This window comes from Daphnia magna, linkage group LG6 (assembly GCF_020631705.1).
Source record: "Daphnia magna isolate NIES linkage group LG6, ASM2063170v1.1, whole genome shotgun sequence".
In the NCBI taxonomy this organism is placed as follows: domain Eukaryota; kingdom Metazoa; phylum Arthropoda; class Branchiopoda; order Diplostraca; family Daphniidae; genus Daphnia; species Daphnia magna.
This window is the reverse complement of record NC_059187.1, coordinates 8,709,743-8,727,626: the sequence shown is the minus strand read 5'-3', so window position 1 is coordinate 8,727,626 and position 17,884 is coordinate 8,709,743. Positions and strand designations below refer to the sequence as shown.

The following is a 17,884-nucleotide window of genomic DNA, read 5'->3' as shown; positions in this document are numbered from 1 at the left end:
CGCCACACGTGCGCCGGAAATCAGTACAGACAAGGCGCCAAACGATACATGGAAGAGGTGTGGAGCAAAAAACGTTCCCCATCCCTCGTGTCTGCAGGATAGTTAGAGATCATAAGCTTCATTTGTCTATTCAAACTTCTCGTCGTTGGCAGCAAAAATATAAGCCGGAGTTGGAGAAGAAAGGTAAATTACGTATATTTTTTATTCGGTTTGCATTGTAAAGGGGGCTATTTTTGAACTGGTCTTTCTCTTATCCTCATTTTCTGGTGCTTAGCTTGTTAATTTAGCTTCCCCACCCTTTACCCTTTATTTTTTGGAATAGCCAGTCGAAAGATTCTGGCACGTGATGAAGTTAGCTCGTGTCGTTGACCACCATTTTTCCATTTCAACTTTATCATCGGCATTTGGATTAATTATCATTTGGAATTTACTGTTTATTTCGTTTCTTTTACATGGGTTCCTCGTTAAACCAGACAGTTTTTTAAGATTGTTAAAAAGAGTTCGACGTTTTTTTCTTTTTTTTTTTTTTTTGTCAAACTCTGCAAGCATGCGCCGTGCCTAAAGGCTCCGTCAGTGGAAAACTATATAGATAAAAAGTAGAAGTATTGCTTAAGGGCTACTTTGAATTGTGCTAGTGTGTTTACTGTATCTAGAAAATTGGTTCGAAAGTGATTCGTGCATTTGTTTCTGGCGACTTTCGTTACCAGTCGCACGGTTTTACAAACCAATTACTTGGTGTTCTGGTAGTCATTATTTTCTTTTAATTTATCCTTTGTCGCATTATTAGGACACAAAATTGATTTCAATGATTGAGATGATGCAAATCTCATCTTTGTCTGAGAGCAGTTTGATACCAATCGGCTCTACCAGGACTGGTAGCTGGTCGGGTGGGAAGAATGGCCGCGGCTCACGACATCGTGGGAAGAGCAAGCTTATGGAACAAATCGACTTGTTCTTGGAAGGCATGGGGCTTTATCGCAAACAAACGGCCAGAGATGCTACATGTCTTTTCCGGGCTGTTTCGGAACAAGTTTTTTATAGTCAGTGTTTTCATTACTCTGTCCGGCTTTCCTGCATACATTTCATGGAACGAAATCGTAACCTTTTTCCGGAGAAGATTGACGGTGAAAAATTTGAAGACCACGCGAGACGTATGAGAAGTCCACGCGAATGGGGTGGCCATTGGGAGATGCAAGCCATGGCCCTCCTTTACAAGTATAATTTCTCTATGTTCAGTATATTTTCTTTTTCTGATATCCTTTTTTTTATCATTTCAGGAAAGATTTCATCATCTTTAATGACATAAATACAGCTCCAGTACAAGTGACAGACAATAACTTCGCGGATAAAATGTTGCTGTGCCGAATCGGACCCAACCATTTTGACTCGGTCTTTGCCAAATCCTTTATCGACAACACAGCTGTCTGTCAAGGTACCATCTGAAGCTGTTATTTCCTGAATTATTAAATTCAAACTTTATTGCACAGGTTTAATTTACGAACTACTATACGGCCAAGTTTTTGGTATGGAAGACATAGACACAGCTGTCCAGGTGATGCTTTACGAGGGTAAACAATCAAAGGACAGTTTTGAGGTTAGTTCAAACCATTATAAATAAATAAGATTTCTCCTAAGCAGTCAGTGCATACAATCTAGGTGTCTACTTCGTTGCGGGAAAATCAAGCGCGACCCAATAGTGTAATTAATGTTTTGGTAAAAGGCGGTACGCCCTTTCCATATAAAGTAGCCAAAGCGCTAGATCCAAGAATGTACCGCAACGTGGAATATGATTTGTGGAATGACGAAAGAAAAGGTATTATTTTAACACGTAAAAAAAAAAAAAAAAACTGCCAATAACATGCTGCATTTTTCTGTTTCTTTTTATTTTTTATTTATTTATTTATTTATTTTTTTTTTTCCCACGGTACAGAGTTGAAAAAGAATAACATATTCCACAACGAGATTTTACAGATCGGTTCCAAATGTATGGTAACCATCAGTGAGAATCCGAATCACCAGTATCCGGCTTACATCCAAGATATGCAGCCCGACAAAGGACCCGTCACCGTTTTCGTCGAGGTTCTTGGCGAAATGTGAGCTAAGTCGATTGGCAACCCAAATGGTAGTCGTTAACTCTTGGTTTTATTTTAGGTGTACTGTTCCATATGATAATATTGAACCTATAGTACTTCCATTGGCAAAAACACGCTGTCTCCTCATCAATGGGACGCAATTACACTCTCAAACCACTCAGTCTGTTCGCTTCCGGCGATTCAAACCAAGTCGTATAGGAGAAAAGAATACCACTTTACGTGAAATCACTGACAAGATACAATGCTCACTGCCAAAAATGCAATCTGCCGTGGATTTCAACAATAATCAAACGGTAGTTAAAATTTAATTGCCAAAAATACAGCAATTAACAGTTATTTTTTAAAAAATTTAAGATTAATCAAGTGGTGTTATGGAGTCATAATGGGGCCAATTCCAACAGCAATAGCAATTCGGTAGCCAATTCTCCAGAATCATCTGGTAGTCGAGAGACACATTGCACTGTAGATTCTGCTGATTCGTCGCAGTCCGCTAATGGACCACAAATTGAATCGCCATACTACGTCGTATCCCCACCTTCGCAACCTCATCAATGGGGACTGTATCCGTCTATTCCTCCATGTCCACCTCCGCAGCTTTCTTATGCACAGCAAACACAGCAACAGGCCGTTCATATGCCGACTCCATTATATGTAACATTCTCTGATGGGACCACGATGATGGTACCGACTCATCGCATTCAAGACTCTTCTCAGCAGCAACAGCAAACCCATCCCTGTAAGTAAAAGAAGGCAAAAAATAATAGTTACTTTCCCAACTATCTCGCTAATTCATGGTCAAATTATTTCAGTTGTGTATCACTACGACTCTTCCGGCATGCCGTCAGCTGCATCTTTTCCTCCACATTTTGGAATGATCAGCGAGAACATCGATCCGCAGTTGGAGAACATTGGGATGAATTTGGAACAACAGCTCGTTCTTCACCAAGAAGAAATTTACGGTTCGTTACCGTCGCTTATGCCATTTCCACCTGGCTCGCTTGGTTACTGGCCAGCGGAACAGCAACAAATTTCGCATCAACTCCTACCAGCCGGGTATTGTCCACCGCCACATCACCATATGCAACAACAGCAACAGTGTGCTAATCCGCCGGTAGCTAATGGAGAAATGGCACCAATGACAGTATTTTTTTCGACCCCTTTCCCTTATCAGCTGAGTACCTAATTTTCTATTCAATTTCGACGAATAGCAGTGTTTCCCTACACGCGTGCTAACCTCTATTATTCATTGCCAGAAATGAAATTTTTTCTAGGGACTATTGAGCCCATCCTCTATTATATAAAAGAAAAAGAAACCCTATTTTATGTTTAGGGTTTATATCAAGTATCATTTAACCGTTTCTACGTTTTGTTAAGAAGATAAAACTAAGTGAATATCTACTTTTTCTGTTTTCGCCCTTTCGTATTTAGATGTAATACAAACACCATACAATTTATAAACCACTCAGCTTTGTTTCCATTTTAGTAATAATGTTTTTAATAACCATGATCCAGCTGGCACAATCAGCTGTATAGTCAACTGCCAATGCCACTCGAACATTTTCCGCTTTGACAAAATCTTTTAATTCTAATGACTCACTGATTATTGTCAAACGTTGACGGATATCTGCATTCAGTTTCCCATCTTTCCAGCTGGTATACAAATGCTGCAAGCGTTTGTTGAAATCTTCTTGCTTTTCTGCTTCAATATAACTTTTCAAGCAATCATGTAGAATGTTAGAGATCTTCTGTAAGCTCAAATCTAGCTGTTCTCTCGTCTCTAAGGTAGACTTGCTTGATTGGTCATTTGATACTTCAGGCAGGTTTGCTGATGCTGATATTGGTAAGGTTATACATGGGGGAGGAAGACCAATAGGTGGTGATGTCACTGTCATTGTAGGTTTTGATATGCCACCACTCAGAGGGAAGGCAATCCTTTTATTTAGAGGTGTCTTCCTTGAACTGCTAGTCACGTTTTCCTCCGGTTTGGTGTCGCCAGACAAAGCCCCTTGCTGGTAGGAAAATATGGGAGGGTCGTTCCATGCACGATCATGATTTCCTAAGAACGCGTAAAGACAACTTTTATTTCACGGATATGCTCCTTTTAGAAAATCTACTAGTTACCTGGACGAAAAGCCATTGCTTTCAACCGTTGAACGACAGCAATGCAATTGGAATGATTTAGCGGAATTCAATTGCGAGTTGGACTATCTGAAGGACGTCCCTGTTACTTTTTTTTCAAATGGTTTTTCGTCTGCTGTAGTGTTTTGAAGTTATGTTGGGCTGCTAGTCCACAGTTTCAGCGGTTTCAGAGGAATAATCAATCTTTTTTTATAGAACAGGTTATCAAGTGTGGAAAAAAATGGATCACGTTATCAAAAAAATTTTGCCGCAAATTCTTGTAACTCATCAAAAATATTTCAGGAGTCTGGGAGGATGCTATTATCTATCTTCAAAAACCGTACTTTCAAATATGGCTTTGCTGTTGAAATCCGGTGACAAAGAAGATTGTATCCCAGAAAATAACGACCCCTTTAGGTTACTACTAGATAGTAATCTCATTCATAAGAAATCCATTACCAAGTGTCATTCTCTGACTTTACACAATGGTTCGATACTGCCAAACATGGAACACTTTTCTAAAAACAAGAGCCACTATGAAGAGTTTATTGAATGGATTGACAAGCCCGATTTTGACATAAAATCTGAAAAATTTAAAACCCTTATATCTGGTATGTTGGAAAACTTACATTTAATAAGTGGAGAACATCTTGTCAATATCATCAATCGACTTTGCCTAAACGGAGAGAAAACAAAACAAGTGGAGTGCCTAGTTGCTAAATTGGATCAAAAGTGTTGTGAAAATTCAAGAAAGTGGGACAAAAGTATTTACATTGCAGCAGCTTGGAGCTTTTTCCAACTCAAATCTTACAGTGCATTTAATCTACAGAAAAAAATGGTGATGGATTTAGCTGGTGTTGTAAAACAAATGAGTTCTCAAGAACTGATAATGTATTTGGTAATTCTAAAACAATTCCGAAGATTTCCGAGAAAGATTAATAAAGCAGACATAGAGATTCGACTAAACGAAGTGCTAGATAATGTTTCAATTGAAGATCTAGGGCTGGCCTGTTTAGCGTTTTTTGAGTGCAATGAAGCTGTCCAAAACACTGAACTTGTTGGGCGGCTAGTAGAAAGGCTTCTTATTGATGCAAACTCAACGGACGAAAAAACAGTAGGATCTATGTTAAAGCTTTTCCGAAGAAGTAGTACGGACTCCGGAAACTTTGCCAAACAAGTCCTGGATATTCAACCAAGACTTTGCGATCTTGTTCATCGCTGGAATCCTAAAGTGCTTATACAATTAATAGCCGTCGGTAGCAACATATTGTTTTTTCATCACGCCACCATCGAGCGTGTCGCAAGAAAAATTCTTACATGTCTGAATGAAGCCCGACTTAAAGATCTAGAGCGATTAGCGATGGCTATTGCCATTTCGTGTCACCAGTCTCCCAGTGGTAATTCTTTCTGGGATGGGTTAGAAAAAGAACTTACTACGGTAGAAAGGCAGAACGAAATCTACCAGTATCCTAATGCATTTATTTCTCTAGTCAGTTACGCCATTATAGCGAATCGATACCTTGAGCAATTGCTACGCATTGCGTTAAATCCAGATTTTGTGGAAATCGCCAAGAGTATACAATCTGACAGATTTTAGTTGATTCGTTTTTCACTTATCTTTTATCAATTTAGATTTTTCAGACCAGTCGTCCTATAACAGTACGAAACGTGAATTGCTGCTCGTAAACTGCTCGCTTAATATAGAAATGCCTGGATACGACGGGCCAAGATTGTGCACGAACGACGCGCAAACATTTGAAAAGGTGCTGAATAATGTTAAGTTATTATATTGGCTTAAAATTATACTGCTATTTTTTTGTAGCTTTATAGGAAACCCATACCGAGTGTTGAAAAGGGGAACAATTTTACTAATCACGAAGCATTCCTTCTTTTGTTGTTGGATACCGTACGAAAAATTCTTGGGGAGAAGAATTCTGCGTCGTTGGTTTATCTCCAGCCTCATTTTGTCACACCAGGTTGGAATACATGTATAATTATTTTATAATTAATAATGAGATTAACATCCTCGTGTTTTTTGCAAAGATATCGTTTTTAAAATGGATGGCCATGATGAAAAAAATACCGTAATGTCGTATGGCAACTGTAAAGTTCAGCGTTTTGCTTTGATAGGAGGTTCTAGAAACATGTATTCGAGATTCAGCGATCATCCTATGGGTCCATTAAGTATGAAAATTCGTCAAATTGAAACCATGGGTTACCGTGTTATTGTCATCCCCTGGTTTGAATTTCTAAAGAGGAGCAAAAGTGACCGTTTAGCGCTCATCAGCCACAGAATCCGCCTTAAAATAAATGACAGAAAAATCTGATAACAGACTTGGCCTTTGCTGTATTAATAAAGGTAATTAGAACTAATGATTTTTAAAGGACAAAATGCCGGCAGATACAAATTCCTCCCTGTGTGCGGTAGTTCTAAAAATTTTATGCATGGGTTATTTTTACATTTAATGGACAAAGATACCATGCAATGTTGTATACAATCTTTGTATTTATCGGTTCATCAGATGTATTGGAATGCTTTCCAATTATTAATTTAACTCTTTTGGGTATAGATCCCCAAACTTTCAGCGTGCAATGCCGATGCTCAACTGTTGAGCCATAAGTTACATTTAATTTTGCACTAATATTAGAAGGCAAGAATAAAAAGGCAATTTTTCTAGGCTCGTAAAAATATATGCTAACCTGAAAATTTTGTATTCAAGGGTCATAGCTTTGTGGTAGAACGTTGGTTTACGGATCCAAAGGTCTCGGGTTCAAATCCCTGCTAAAGCTTAGTAAATTAATTGTAAATGTAAACTCTAATTTCATTACGTTCCTATTAGATGGATTTATATGTCAATAACACGCAAGGAAAATTATTCTAAGTCCAAATTGTTGAACTCAATTAACATGAAAATATAAAAAAATTATTTATATGTCTTATGGCTCAGTGGTAGAGCATCGGCGTGGTATGCCGAAGGATAAAGGTTCAAATCCTGAAAGAGTCGAAAGAATTTCTACATTAGACAGCAGGTCCAGTTGAATGAAAATATATATCAATATTATGTATAATTAATATTGACCAAGCAATATGTGTGAGATCTCTCGGCAGAAAATGCCAATGGTTAAAGTCCGTTGTCAAGTAACAGAATACGCATTCAGGCCGATGGATCAAAATGAACAATTTATAAAAATTTGTTATTGGGTATTATATTAAACATTGCCAAAATATCCGTCCCATTACTTCGTAATGGGGAAAGTTTCTCGACCCGACTGGCGACGTGGAAGGTGAACACCTGGGAAGGTTGGAGGCCCTGGACATCGAGAACCTTCGTGGAGTTGAACCACGGACCTTGGAGTTGCTAGTCGGATGCGATACCTTCCTGGCAACCCCCCCTATATCCCCCCCAATGATATTTGATCCCCTATGTACAACTTTACACAGTTACCTTAATGTGTTAAAGACTTAGATTTTCAAGTAATATCCCTCGTAGCTTAATGGTATAGCGCTGGACTGGAATACTCTTTACCATGGGTTCGAACCCCATTCAAGTGATGTGATGATGATGATTCAGTGTCAGTGATGTATGATGATGGATTGCTTGAAGTAGTATAGATTGTGAAATGTTATTTAACTATAATGTAAATCATTCTAATTGTTTTTTATTAACAAACAGTAAATTGAAACGGATTTATCATCATAGTAAGTGTACAACTATAAGTTCTTCATCGGAGATGTAATATTCCAGTATATGCACCCAATAGCACCGTTGGAGAACATTTCACAATGCTACACGGAGAATAACTTGACTCTTTTGGGAATCGAACCCTATATCTTCGACGTACCATGCCGATGCTCTACCACTGAGCCATAAGTCATGAACGTAAGTTTTAATATTTTCATGTTAATTGAGTTCAACAAATTTGGACTTAGAATAATTTTTCTAGTGTGATTCAAGATAATTATTTATTAACACGTAAATGCAAGTGTTAGAAACGAGTTAAATTACAGTTCACATTTCGATTTAATTTGTTAACCTTCAGCCGGGATTTGAACCCAAGACCTTTGGATCCGTTAACCAACGTTCTACCACATAGCTATGATCCTTGAAATCAGGCTGGTCAGGTTAGCATATAGTTTTACGAGCCTACAAAAATTTCTTTTATATTTTGTTGCCTTCTAATTTTAGTGCAAAATTAAATGTATGTATTTAAGGATTTATCATCATAATTCGTATTCAACTATACGTTCTTCATCAGAGTTGTAATGTTTATGAGTTAAAGCACTATATCTTTACTCTTAATGATTCTGTAACTCATAAATCAAAACCATTACCGAAGACATTGAAATTCTACGAACAGTTTTATTTTACCATTGAAATTTATTTCTACATTGAATTGTAACTTGACTCTTTTGGGAATTGAACCCTAGCCCTTTGACGAACCGATCCGATGCTCTACCGTTGAGCCATGAGACTTACATCTTTACTTTCAACTTTTACCATTAGTTGAAAGGTAACTTGTACACACTTGTAATAGTCATTTTAACTAGCCCAAGGTAAATTACTAGAACGATTGTAAACTGTCAGTGATAATAAAGTGAATCAGCAAACATATTGTGTACTTTTCGTAAATGATTCGAATTGACAAACCGGGATCAGGAAACGGATCGTTCCAGTAATTCTACGGGATGACCCAGCTCGCGACCTAAGGATCTTCCTTCATCTTAATGGAAGTCTATTGGGAAATATTGAGAAAAGAGTAAGATCTTACTGGAATGCCATAACGCAGGAAACACCTTAATGCAATTACCTTCTAGAGGTTCTACTACACGGCCGTGAAGGCGGAACTGACGAACAATTTCGGAATCGTTATGATGAGTCTTCACTGTCCATCAGAACAGTGCGACACAACGACAAAGTTTGGCGACCATGCACGTTGGTGGAGGCATCGCGGAAAGTCAAACTTGAATCAACAACCTAAAACAATTGGAAATATCAAATCTGATCGCTGATTGCCACTGGCAACCAGCCTATTCAGCTTTCTGTAAATAATCAATAAAATGCCATGAAATAAAATAAAATAATCGTAACTTAAGGTGTATTCTTTATTTCAGAATTATCGAGTCGAGCTGTAATGTCGTTTATTAGACGCTTTTTACCTTCATCGAAGATGATTAGTAACAAACAGAAGAGTCGGAACAATAACTGTCAAAGCCAAATTCATCTGCATACATGGAGTCGTATGTTGATGAGTTATGATATTGTTCTGCGATACCTGATATACCAGTAATGTTAAGTTCAGTATTCTCGCTGAAGACTAGCGAGGGTACGAGAACGTTTGCATCAGGGGTGTTTCGGCCATGTCCTACGGTCTCATGAAAAGGCAGCACATCAGCCACACCGTCATTGAACTCAGGCTGCTCAGCATTTTGTATGATGGAGTCGGGATTCGATAGTGGCATCAGCTGGTTGGATGTAATCAAATTTTCATGAATAGCAGCGTAGTGTGAATGCCAATAAAACAAGACATGTTCATCTGTTTTGAAATTATTAATTTCAACATTCTTATTGGCTTCCGTATTCCTGGATGATTCTTGACATTCTTCTTTGGATCTAGCTACTTGAAGTGGAGGCTTTGTTTTTTCCGGCCGCAGTTTGCTCCACAATTTTTTATACCACTGCGTGGGTTTTGATTTCACACTGAGTTCCGGATTTTTAGAAGCCATTTCAATGTTCGCAACTTTTCGGGATACAGTTCTACAATAAATCAGAAGCTTTTAAGGCCAATCAGGTGAGTTAACAGAAAATCAATCTAAATTAATAAGTAATTTTTAATTCTCAGATATGGTTGGGAAGGACTTACCAAATTTCCCTTTTGTTCATGGCAAAACGAATTTTTTCACTTATAGTTCACATTATCCTTCCTTTAGTGTTAGATCGTGGGGCAACGCAAATGTGCACTTAATATCAACAGCAGTAAACTTCCATTGAACATGGCCTCGCATAACCGATGAAATAGCAGAAATTAGCTTCATTGTAACAAACTATTATTCATACGTACCATCATGAACGGTGGCCGATGATGTCTAACAGATGTAGTCGCTACGCAGGTGATCGAAAACTACTTTGAATTTGAATTCACAGCCGAAGATCAGGTTTTGTTCTTCGAAGCTCCTATACGGTAAACAGCCTTAACGGCATATTACCGTTAACTCTCTAAAATAGGGTAGAACGACGTACTACGGCAAAGATTCTGAATAACAATCATGTCTGGAAGAGCGCATCCGTTTCAGGAACGGTGCTGCGGAACGTTGCTGCGTGGTAACAGACTGTTACTATAACAGCAATATATAAATTCAATTCAAGTGGCATCCCCTCATATTTCCATATACGTTTACATAGACTACAGATTTAGTGACAAATCGATCGATTTTCTAGGGGGAAAATATTATTATTCAGCTTGATCCGTCTTTTTCAGTAATATTTTTGACACGTTCTTACTTGGAAGGAGTTATTTTGACTTGATTTTCTTCACGCTGGTTGCTGCATAAGAGCCATGTGTCGTACTATGACTGTTACCTTAGCTTCTTGCTAAAGACGACCTTTAATAATGATCAAGTCGGCCAATTCGTCAATAGAGAGGATCACATAGGAAGGTGTCGGGTCTGACACGGAGTTCTGGAATAACACGGCCAACGATTCAGGAGGAAAGGGAAAATGGAAATTAAGGTGACTACAACTGATTATGGATATTTACCGTTAAATGAAATCGCGACATGCAATGTTGGTGATAAACAAAAACAACTCCACTTGCTTTGCTCTCTCCTTTTTCCAACACTGTAAGGCAATCATTCAAGAGGAATACATAAGAACTGAAATTAACTTCGTTAAACCGATGTGAAAAATCAGACATGACCTTTCTCAGTAGTTCACTACCCACGGAGACGAACAAAGGACTGTCTAATTTTGACTTTCAAGTCGAGCTCCATGTTCACATCGTACTTTTTTCTTTTTTATAGTTCAATACTATTCTGTCCAGTCAAGGAAGCAAATAATTTACAACGCCCGAATAGATTTAGACTGGAATCTGAGTATAATAGAAAAAAGAAAAAAACAAAACGTAATACCCAACTTAAGTGACTTCCAATAAAATTGACTGGAACAAAAATCAAAATTCTCTTGCATTTTTATATCTTAAACCAGTTTTTTTGGTATAAGTGAACCGAAAACAAAAAGGATGTTACGAAGGAATCGTTAGAACCAACAAAGCGTCGTTGATACTGCTCAGTGCTTTTGAAAACAGCCCTAACATATCGACCATATTACCTTCCTCATTTGATTTGAATTATTTAACAACTAACTTACCAAGCGATACTCTTCAAATTGGAAACATCAAACACAAAATGTAATTTGACGGTAAAGAACGATCTTAAGCCAAACATCCATGACCTTACCGCGACAGTCAGTCCGAAAGTATCCCGTCCACAGTTAGGGAACAATTACAGAAAGTCCATTCGTGGATTGCCTATTGGGCAATAGAAATGTGAATTTAGTCAGGAAGACACTCGCTGGGTATCAAGGATTGTAAACAGGAGGGAAAAAACCATAGTATCTAAGATGCTCATGGGATAAATAAAAAGCTAATAAGTTAAATAAAAACATGCAAATACCTTACTGCTCATAAACAAGCCCCTGCGCCGTGGGTGAATTATGACATCTTCAAAGGTAGCCCTCTTCTGAGATAAATGTCTTCCTTCGACATTATCTAAATAGAATATAAAGTAATTTTCTGTTTTAAGTCATAAAAAGAACGTATAATTAGCATGTACGATTAAATTAAACCAGTGTAAACTAATACTCAGCTTTGATAGTGCGTGATCGGTGTATCCAAAAATTACGAAAGGTGCCCAGCATGTGAAAAATTTTTAATCCACGTTCGAAGCCCTGAAACGCCATTAAACACCAAAAGCGGCAGATCTACACTCAAAGAGCCAGTGGATATTTTCCTTCTCTGAATTGCCTAAGGATGTTCTTCAAATCGAGGTCACTGCAGAAGGTTGGGTCAATAAAGATAAAGGCGGAATTTTCAGAGCTTACGTAGGAATAAAACTAATTTATCAAAACCAATCGGCTTTCAGCTTAACCTTCCCCTCTCCCGAGCCTTTTTCCGGGAAAGGTAGGACGTGGAACGTGGCTACGCGTATATAAGACGGTAGGTAACACAACAATTACTGTTATGTAAAGTCTTACCACAATCATTAGTCAAGCAGTTCAAATAATTTACAATATCCGTATAAATGCACTGGGCTGACTGGTATCTAAATAAACGTGGTCAAAGTTACTATTTTGCAATTTTAAATGCATCATAAGAATTTAGTTACTTGCTTGCATGTGACGCTAGCTTTTTTGGTATCTGGGTTGCTAACAAGATGTGATTATTATATATTCCCATTTATATAATATTCCAGGCTGTCGGTTAGAAGGGAAGAACACGTCGTTGATAACAATCAAGGGTGGTGAAACTCGTCGAATGGATCCACCATGGTTTTACTCAGAAATCCATAGAACAAAGTGAGTGACTCTACTCCAGATGAAAAATCAGCAACACTTCAACAGCAGTTTCAGCACTCTACTTGGAAATCAACCAAAGACTTACATTATAACATAAGATTTTAACTTGCCGGCAAGAGCCGTTTAACTTGGTATACGGTCTAATTGCTTGTATAATACTGTCAGAGACAAGAGCTGCCAGGTGAAGTGTTTAACATACATGGAAATTCTCCTATTTTGTAGTATTCTTTTCACTTTTCCATGAACACAAGCTTCCTGTCATTTTTAACCAAATAAAAATTAAGAGTAACCATGCAGATATTTACCTTTACATGCCACTTATTGAAACAAGGATTAGACTGTGATATTAAGAAATTTACAATTAAATCCCAGTGGCTTATGCCACATGTTGCAGCAGCAGCTGGGTCCTATTTCTCCCTCCTGTCATTAATGGCTGCCTATGTTTCACAGCGTTGCTAAACTAATTTTTAAAAATATAATTAACTGAATTACCCTAACCTAACCTAACCTAACCTTAATACATTTATATTTTAAAAAATTAGTTTAGCAACGCTGTTGTAGAAACATAGGCAGCCATTAATGATAGGAGGGAGAAATCGGACCCATCTAGCGGAGAAATAGGACCCTAAAAAGAAAGTCAGAAAAAGGGGTCATATTTCACCGGGTCCTATTTCTCCATGGCCTTTTTTTGGGTCCTATTTCTCCGGGTCCTATTTGTCTGGGTCCTATTTCTCCGGCTACCAAAATATTACCAGAATATTACTTGCTGATTTTGAATCCAAACAGCGAATCTTTAACGCACGATTACGGCATCGACGTCCATATGTGGGAAATTTGATTGTTAATCGTTTCAGCCTTGAGGCCCTAAAACGAAAAAAAAAAAAATTATTTCAGCGAATCTCTGTGCAATGATTCGTCCCATAGTCCGTATAATAAATTTTAATTCTGATGAAGTTGATGACGAGAGAATTTGTTTTCAGTCGTAATCTTTTGTAGACTATACGTAGACCTACTATAAGAAACAACAGAAAAAGATTAATAATAAGGAAATTATGTTTTTTTCTTACTGTATTCAGCTCCTGCAAAATCGAAAGGATTCGAACTAATGCTTCAGCTTGCCTTACGAACATTGGACATTAATTAAACAAAGGAGACCATTACGTAATAACTGAATGTAAGCATAACAGGCACTCGTTTTCCGGTTAAGGTAGGTTAAATCTAGATTACATACATATAAATAACGGCATAGATTAGGCAACCGTTAGGGCACCTATTCTAGCACACACACGTGTATAACAAAACGACAACTAGCCAGAAGAATATAGGAAGCTTGTCCCTTAGTAACGGCACATGACCTGTACCAATAACATGAAAAATTTGTTTTAAAGAAACGAAGATGACAAGGGCAGTGTGGTAGTTAGTTTAACGATAACCGAATAGTAAGAAAAACGCAACAACGATGGTAGACAGTTGCGAGGGCCAATAAGCTTATTTTCAAAGCCACATACCAAAATTTTGATTTAGTCACTGCTAAAAATTTTTTGGGTTTACTCACCTCAATGCTACACCGCGCCGTAATCGTAAAAATTCTAAAATCTACTCTTGAAAAAAAAAAAAAAAAAATCGCTAAATTTTGTACGGGACATTAGTGTCAACAACATTGCAAGCTAGCTGAAACAGATAGGATTTTGGACAGATGCATATCAAGTTTTAAACTTTTTGAGCATATCAGAAAAGGTGTAGAGATTAGTTGGCATGGATTAGTAGCGATCACTGAAAAAGTTCTACTTCGCTTAACGTTGTGGAAGCTGACTAATTATTAATTTGAAATCCGGTGGAAAAAGCTCTGTGGCACGTGGGTACATCAATTCATACGACTGGCGAATGGTGACATCAGCTACTCCTGCAATATCTCCTATTTCCTTCTTTGTCAATTTCTTATCAGAGGCGTGGGAAGCCATGTAGATTGCTGCTGCAGCAACTGAGATCGGCGAACGTCCAGGAACTATATCAAGCTCCACTGCTTTACGACCGATATGCGATGCGGCCCGTTGAACCATTGATGGTAGTCCTGAAGGGGAGCAAGTTATTACATAAGTTCTCCATCAAACCATAAATATTAACTGTTGTAGCAGTTACCAAGATTCGAGCAGAAACGCGGCATAAAATCCGAAGTCGTGATTATGTCAACCGAAGTCTCGAGTGCTTTGAGAATCAGCTTAAAACATCTTCCAATCTCTTTTTTGCCTATCTTGCTGACAGCACAGATTTCTTTGAAAGTTCGAGGGACACCTTCCTGCCTTTTAAAATTACAAAATGATAATACCACAAAAGACTTGCTTTGTTTATTTATTATGGTTTATACCTGCATGAGATATAGAGGCATGCAGAGGCACTAGCATCTGTGCTGTGACCCTTCAAATTCTTTCCATCATGAACCTGCTTGAAAAGGTTGTTTGCTCTATGTTCAAACACAAATACAAATTTATGTTAAAATGGAATACAAAGTGCATAGTAACCTGTCAACAATGGTCCTAGGTAAGTTTATGCGATCAGCCATATTGCTTATTTCTTTGAAGGCATTCACAAGGGTACGATCCGAGCTGCTCATCTGATCAGGGCATTGTCAAACAATGTCACATCTTTGATTGTAAGTGTTCAAATGATTATACCGTTTGTCTATTCTTATACACTGTGCCCCCATTTTCATCAAATGAGACACCACTTGTACTGGGTCCGATCATTGTTGTTAGATTAGTTCCATTTAGCAGAGTGTTTTCAGATGCACCAACACGCGAAGGATCTGCATTACCTGCTTCGTTACTGAAAGTTCGCCACTCTGAACCAACATCGACAACCCTGATCGACGACAAAACAGTGAGTTAACGGAAAACGACAAAAACAAACTAATGTCTGACCTGTCCCCAACAACAAGTCCACATTCGGAACAAATCTGATCACCAGCTCGATAGTCATCAACCAAAGGAGCATCGGGATGTGAAGGGCAAAAAATCATACCTCCTGACGCCATTATTGGTGAAAGCAGAAAATTTAACTACTTAACCTTATGCGAGCTTGTGATGAACTGTTATAATGTTATTGCTCGTGGGGTCACGTTTTTATTGTGGTCACGTGTCATGCAATAATGCTTTAAGTTGAGGGCTGCACTATAAGACTAATTTGCTAACTTAAGTTCTTTATCTTTACTTATTTACGCATGCACTTTGTCGGTTTTCCGCTTTCTTCTTTGAGTTATTTCCAATAATAATTTAAGCGGGGTTGGGTGGTTCATTTACTTTAAACATTGAGACATAATAAAAATATAAGAAAATGTGTTATGTCTCCTTCGTCTACCGATTACGTGTAAAGTTAAAAAAACCGAAGAAAAAGATTTTGTGACTTGCAAAGTACACTAGTCGACCACAAACAAAAGCATAATCATGCTCTAATAAAATTTATTTATAATAAGTTTTATAGCTGGTATAATATACTCTGTATATGAGATTATGATCCACATATCTTAAGAACACGGTTTTGAGCCCCTACAAAAAGGCACGCTGTTCAACGATGGCTTGAAATGCGTTACATTAACGGAAAAGGTTAGGTTTTGGGCGTTTTAATTCATTGTTTAATAATGTGAGCCAGCAGATACGTGGCTGATGGTTTTCTGCACTGTTGTTGTGTACGATCCCTGGCCATGCCCATGTCCTACAAGAGCGTTAGCTTGCGCACCCTGGGCAGCAGCATAAGCCTAATCAATGTTTGAGAAAAGGGCACGATTGATACAAATATAGAAGAAATGCAGTTATCGAGTTTGCTGTACCTTATTGGCCGCAATTTGGGCTCCAGCGAGATCAGCTAGAGAAGACTGATGTTTGGCATGCAAGGCTTGGGCATTTGCCTGCGCTTGGTAAGCCATTTGGGACTGTGAGGCTTGTTGCGCCTGGGCAGCATGTAAGGAAGCAATGGCAGAAGCTGCGTGCGTTTGGGCAGCTTTTGCTGCCAAAGTCAGTGCCTGAGCCTGTTGAAGAGCCTGTAATTTGGTTGCTTCAGCTGCCTGAACAGCTTGGGCAGCTTGAGCAGCCTGTGCTGATTCGGCAAACGCAGCTGCCTGTGCTGCTTGAGCCGCTTGAGATATTTGGGCGGCCTGGGCTTGCTTAGCAGCTACAATTGCTTGAGCTTGTTGGGCAGCCAAAGTCGCCTGAGCGGCAAGGGTAGCTTTCGCGTGGTGCGCAGCTTGGGCTCCAGCGGCGTACTGTGCGTTGTGAGCTGCCTTTGCAATGTTGGCAGCCTGCTGGGCGATCGCTGCAGCACCCACGGAACCAGCTCCGTGTCCACCTCCATAACCTCCTCCAATTACGTATTCATTTTCGTAACCACGTTTGTCCTGTATCAGAAGTAAATCTTAGTGACAAACAAAAACATAGAATCTTCGTAATATGTGACAAAGTTACCCTAGAAGTTTCCTCTACACTGCTGGCCTTCTCCTGTGATGCGGCAGTAACCAATGCAACAAAACCTAAAATCGTTGAAACAGTTTAGTTTGTGAAAATGACAGGTTTTAGAAAATGTTCACTGATACCAAAGAATGCAATCAAAATCAGCGCAGATTTCATTTTTAGATAGTACTTTGATTAGGCGACGATTGATTTACTAAACTATGATTCTTCGGCAAGTGATGGTCGACGAATGTATAAGTTTGGAAGGCACGAATTTACTTTTTATAGGAAACTTCAGAAGTAGTTGATGCTTGATCGTTATAGCGCGACACATTGAAGAATTGTTATTTGTGAACCGGAACGTTTCACTTATTTATGTAGCAAAGCAAATTCGTACAGGGGAGGGCTATAAGGGTATATTTTATCACAAAAGATAGTGACCACTTTCCATTTCGATTTTCTCTGTGTCAAGTTCCTTGGTTTAAGTAAAAAGCAAAAAATTTAGGTCACACTGAAAAAGATCTAAAGATAATGAAGTACGACCGTCAATCTATTCATAAAAAAAATATATATATAATGGAAATTGGGCACGCTTCTGCAAGAGTATTCAATGGGTTGAAATAATGTTAATTAATAATAAGAAAAAACGAACCATTCAACGGCG

General features: G+C 38.5%; 5 protein-coding genes and 2 long non-coding RNA genes across 25 annotated transcripts; 3 read left to right on the top strand and 4 right to left on the bottom strand.

The window, feature by feature from the left end:
- The first annotated feature begins 38 nt into the window (after positions 1 to 38).
- LOC116925177 lies at positions 39 to 3,554 on the top strand. The gene is made up of 9 exons (XM_032931821.2): positions 39 to 183; positions 788 to 1,215; positions 1,278 to 1,432; positions 1,488 to 1,594; positions 1,657 to 1,813; positions 1,931 to 2,093; positions 2,152 to 2,386; positions 2,448 to 2,829; positions 2,903 to 3,554. Exons 2-9 carry the CDS (start codon positions 806 to 808, stop codon positions 3,274 to 3,276), a joined length of 1,983 nt encoding a protein of 660 aa, XP_032787712.1. The 5' UTR covers positions 39 to 183; positions 788 to 805; the 3' UTR covers positions 3,277 to 3,554.
- LOC116925184 (steroid receptor RNA activator 1) lies at positions 3,493 to 4,350 on the bottom strand. Its single transcript, XM_032931831.2, has 2 exons — positions 4,215 to 4,350; positions 3,493 to 4,149 (listed from the first exon to the last, which is right to left on the bottom strand). The coding sequence occupies exons 1-2, from the start codon at positions 4,228 to 4,230 to the stop codon at positions 3,545 to 3,547; spliced, it is 621 nt and encodes a 206-aa protein (XP_032787722.2). The 5' UTR covers positions 4,231 to 4,350; the 3' UTR covers positions 3,493 to 3,544.
- Positions 4,351 to 4,452: 102 nt separating this feature from the next.
- LOC116925181 (FAST kinase domain-containing protein 5, mitochondrial) lies at positions 4,453 to 8,820 on the top strand. Of its 2 annotated transcripts, XM_032931827.2 has the most exons (5): positions 4,453 to 5,608; positions 5,702 to 5,785; positions 5,844 to 5,974; positions 6,034 to 6,187; positions 6,255 to 8,820. In XM_032931827.2, the coding sequence occupies exons 1-5, from the start codon at positions 4,453 to 4,455 to the stop codon at positions 6,536 to 6,538; spliced, it is 1,809 nt and encodes a 602-aa protein (XP_032787718.2). In that variant the 3' UTR covers positions 6,539 to 8,820. The 2 variants fall into 2 exon arrangements, with proteins under 2 accessions (XP_032787718.2, XP_032787717.2); XM_032931826.2 differs by having other exon boundaries at positions 4,453 to 5,785.
- Positions 8,821 to 9,291: 471 nt separating this feature from the next.
- Positions 9,292 to 13,281, bottom strand: LOC123473657. 18 transcript variants are annotated; one of them, XR_006647608.1, is made up of 12 exons: positions 13,087 to 13,259; positions 12,592 to 12,839; positions 11,881 to 12,528; positions 11,576 to 11,735; positions 11,338 to 11,515; positions 11,127 to 11,241; positions 10,968 to 11,047; positions 10,712 to 10,888; positions 10,451 to 10,644; positions 10,272 to 10,384; positions 10,074 to 10,208; positions 9,292 to 9,967 (listed from the first exon to the last, which is right to left on the bottom strand). It is a non-coding gene; the product is annotated as an uncharacterized LOC123473657 (long non-coding RNA). The 18 variants fall into 18 exon arrangements; XR_006647610.1 differs by having other exon boundaries at positions 10,074 to 10,644; positions 11,881 to 12,241; positions 12,308 to 12,404; positions 12,461 to 12,528; positions 13,087 to 13,258; XR_006647604.1 differs by adding an exon at positions 12,919 to 13,036 and having other exon boundaries at positions 10,074 to 10,644; positions 13,141 to 13,281.
- Positions 12,339 to 13,077, top strand: LOC123473659. The gene is made up of 2 exons (XR_006647615.1): positions 12,339 to 12,422; positions 12,679 to 13,077. It is a non-coding gene; the product is annotated as an uncharacterized LOC123473659 (long non-coding RNA).
- A 550-nt stretch (positions 13,282 to 13,831) lies between the features above and the next one.
- Positions 13,832 to 15,919, bottom strand: LOC116925182 (transcription initiation factor IIB). The gene is made up of 6 exons (XM_032931829.2): positions 15,700 to 15,919; positions 15,454 to 15,640; positions 15,301 to 15,392; positions 15,147 to 15,242; positions 14,921 to 15,081; positions 13,832 to 14,852 (listed from the first exon to the last, which is right to left on the bottom strand). The coding sequence occupies exons 1-6, from the start codon at positions 15,810 to 15,812 to the stop codon at positions 14,575 to 14,577; spliced, it is 927 nt and encodes a 308-aa protein (XP_032787720.1). The 5' UTR covers positions 15,813 to 15,919; the 3' UTR covers positions 13,832 to 14,574.
- Positions 15,920 to 16,219: 300 nt separating this feature from the next.
- On the bottom strand, positions 16,220 to 17,678 carry LOC116925183 (tol-Pal system protein TolA). Its single transcript, XM_032931830.2, has 4 exons — positions 17,364 to 17,678; positions 17,236 to 17,300; positions 16,605 to 17,168; positions 16,220 to 16,532 (listed from the first exon to the last, which is right to left on the bottom strand). Exons 1-4 carry the CDS (start codon positions 17,395 to 17,397, stop codon positions 16,410 to 16,412), a joined length of 786 nt encoding a protein of 261 aa, XP_032787721.1. The 5' UTR covers positions 17,398 to 17,678; the 3' UTR covers positions 16,220 to 16,409.
- Between the last annotated feature and the right edge of the window lie 206 nt (positions 17,679 to 17,884).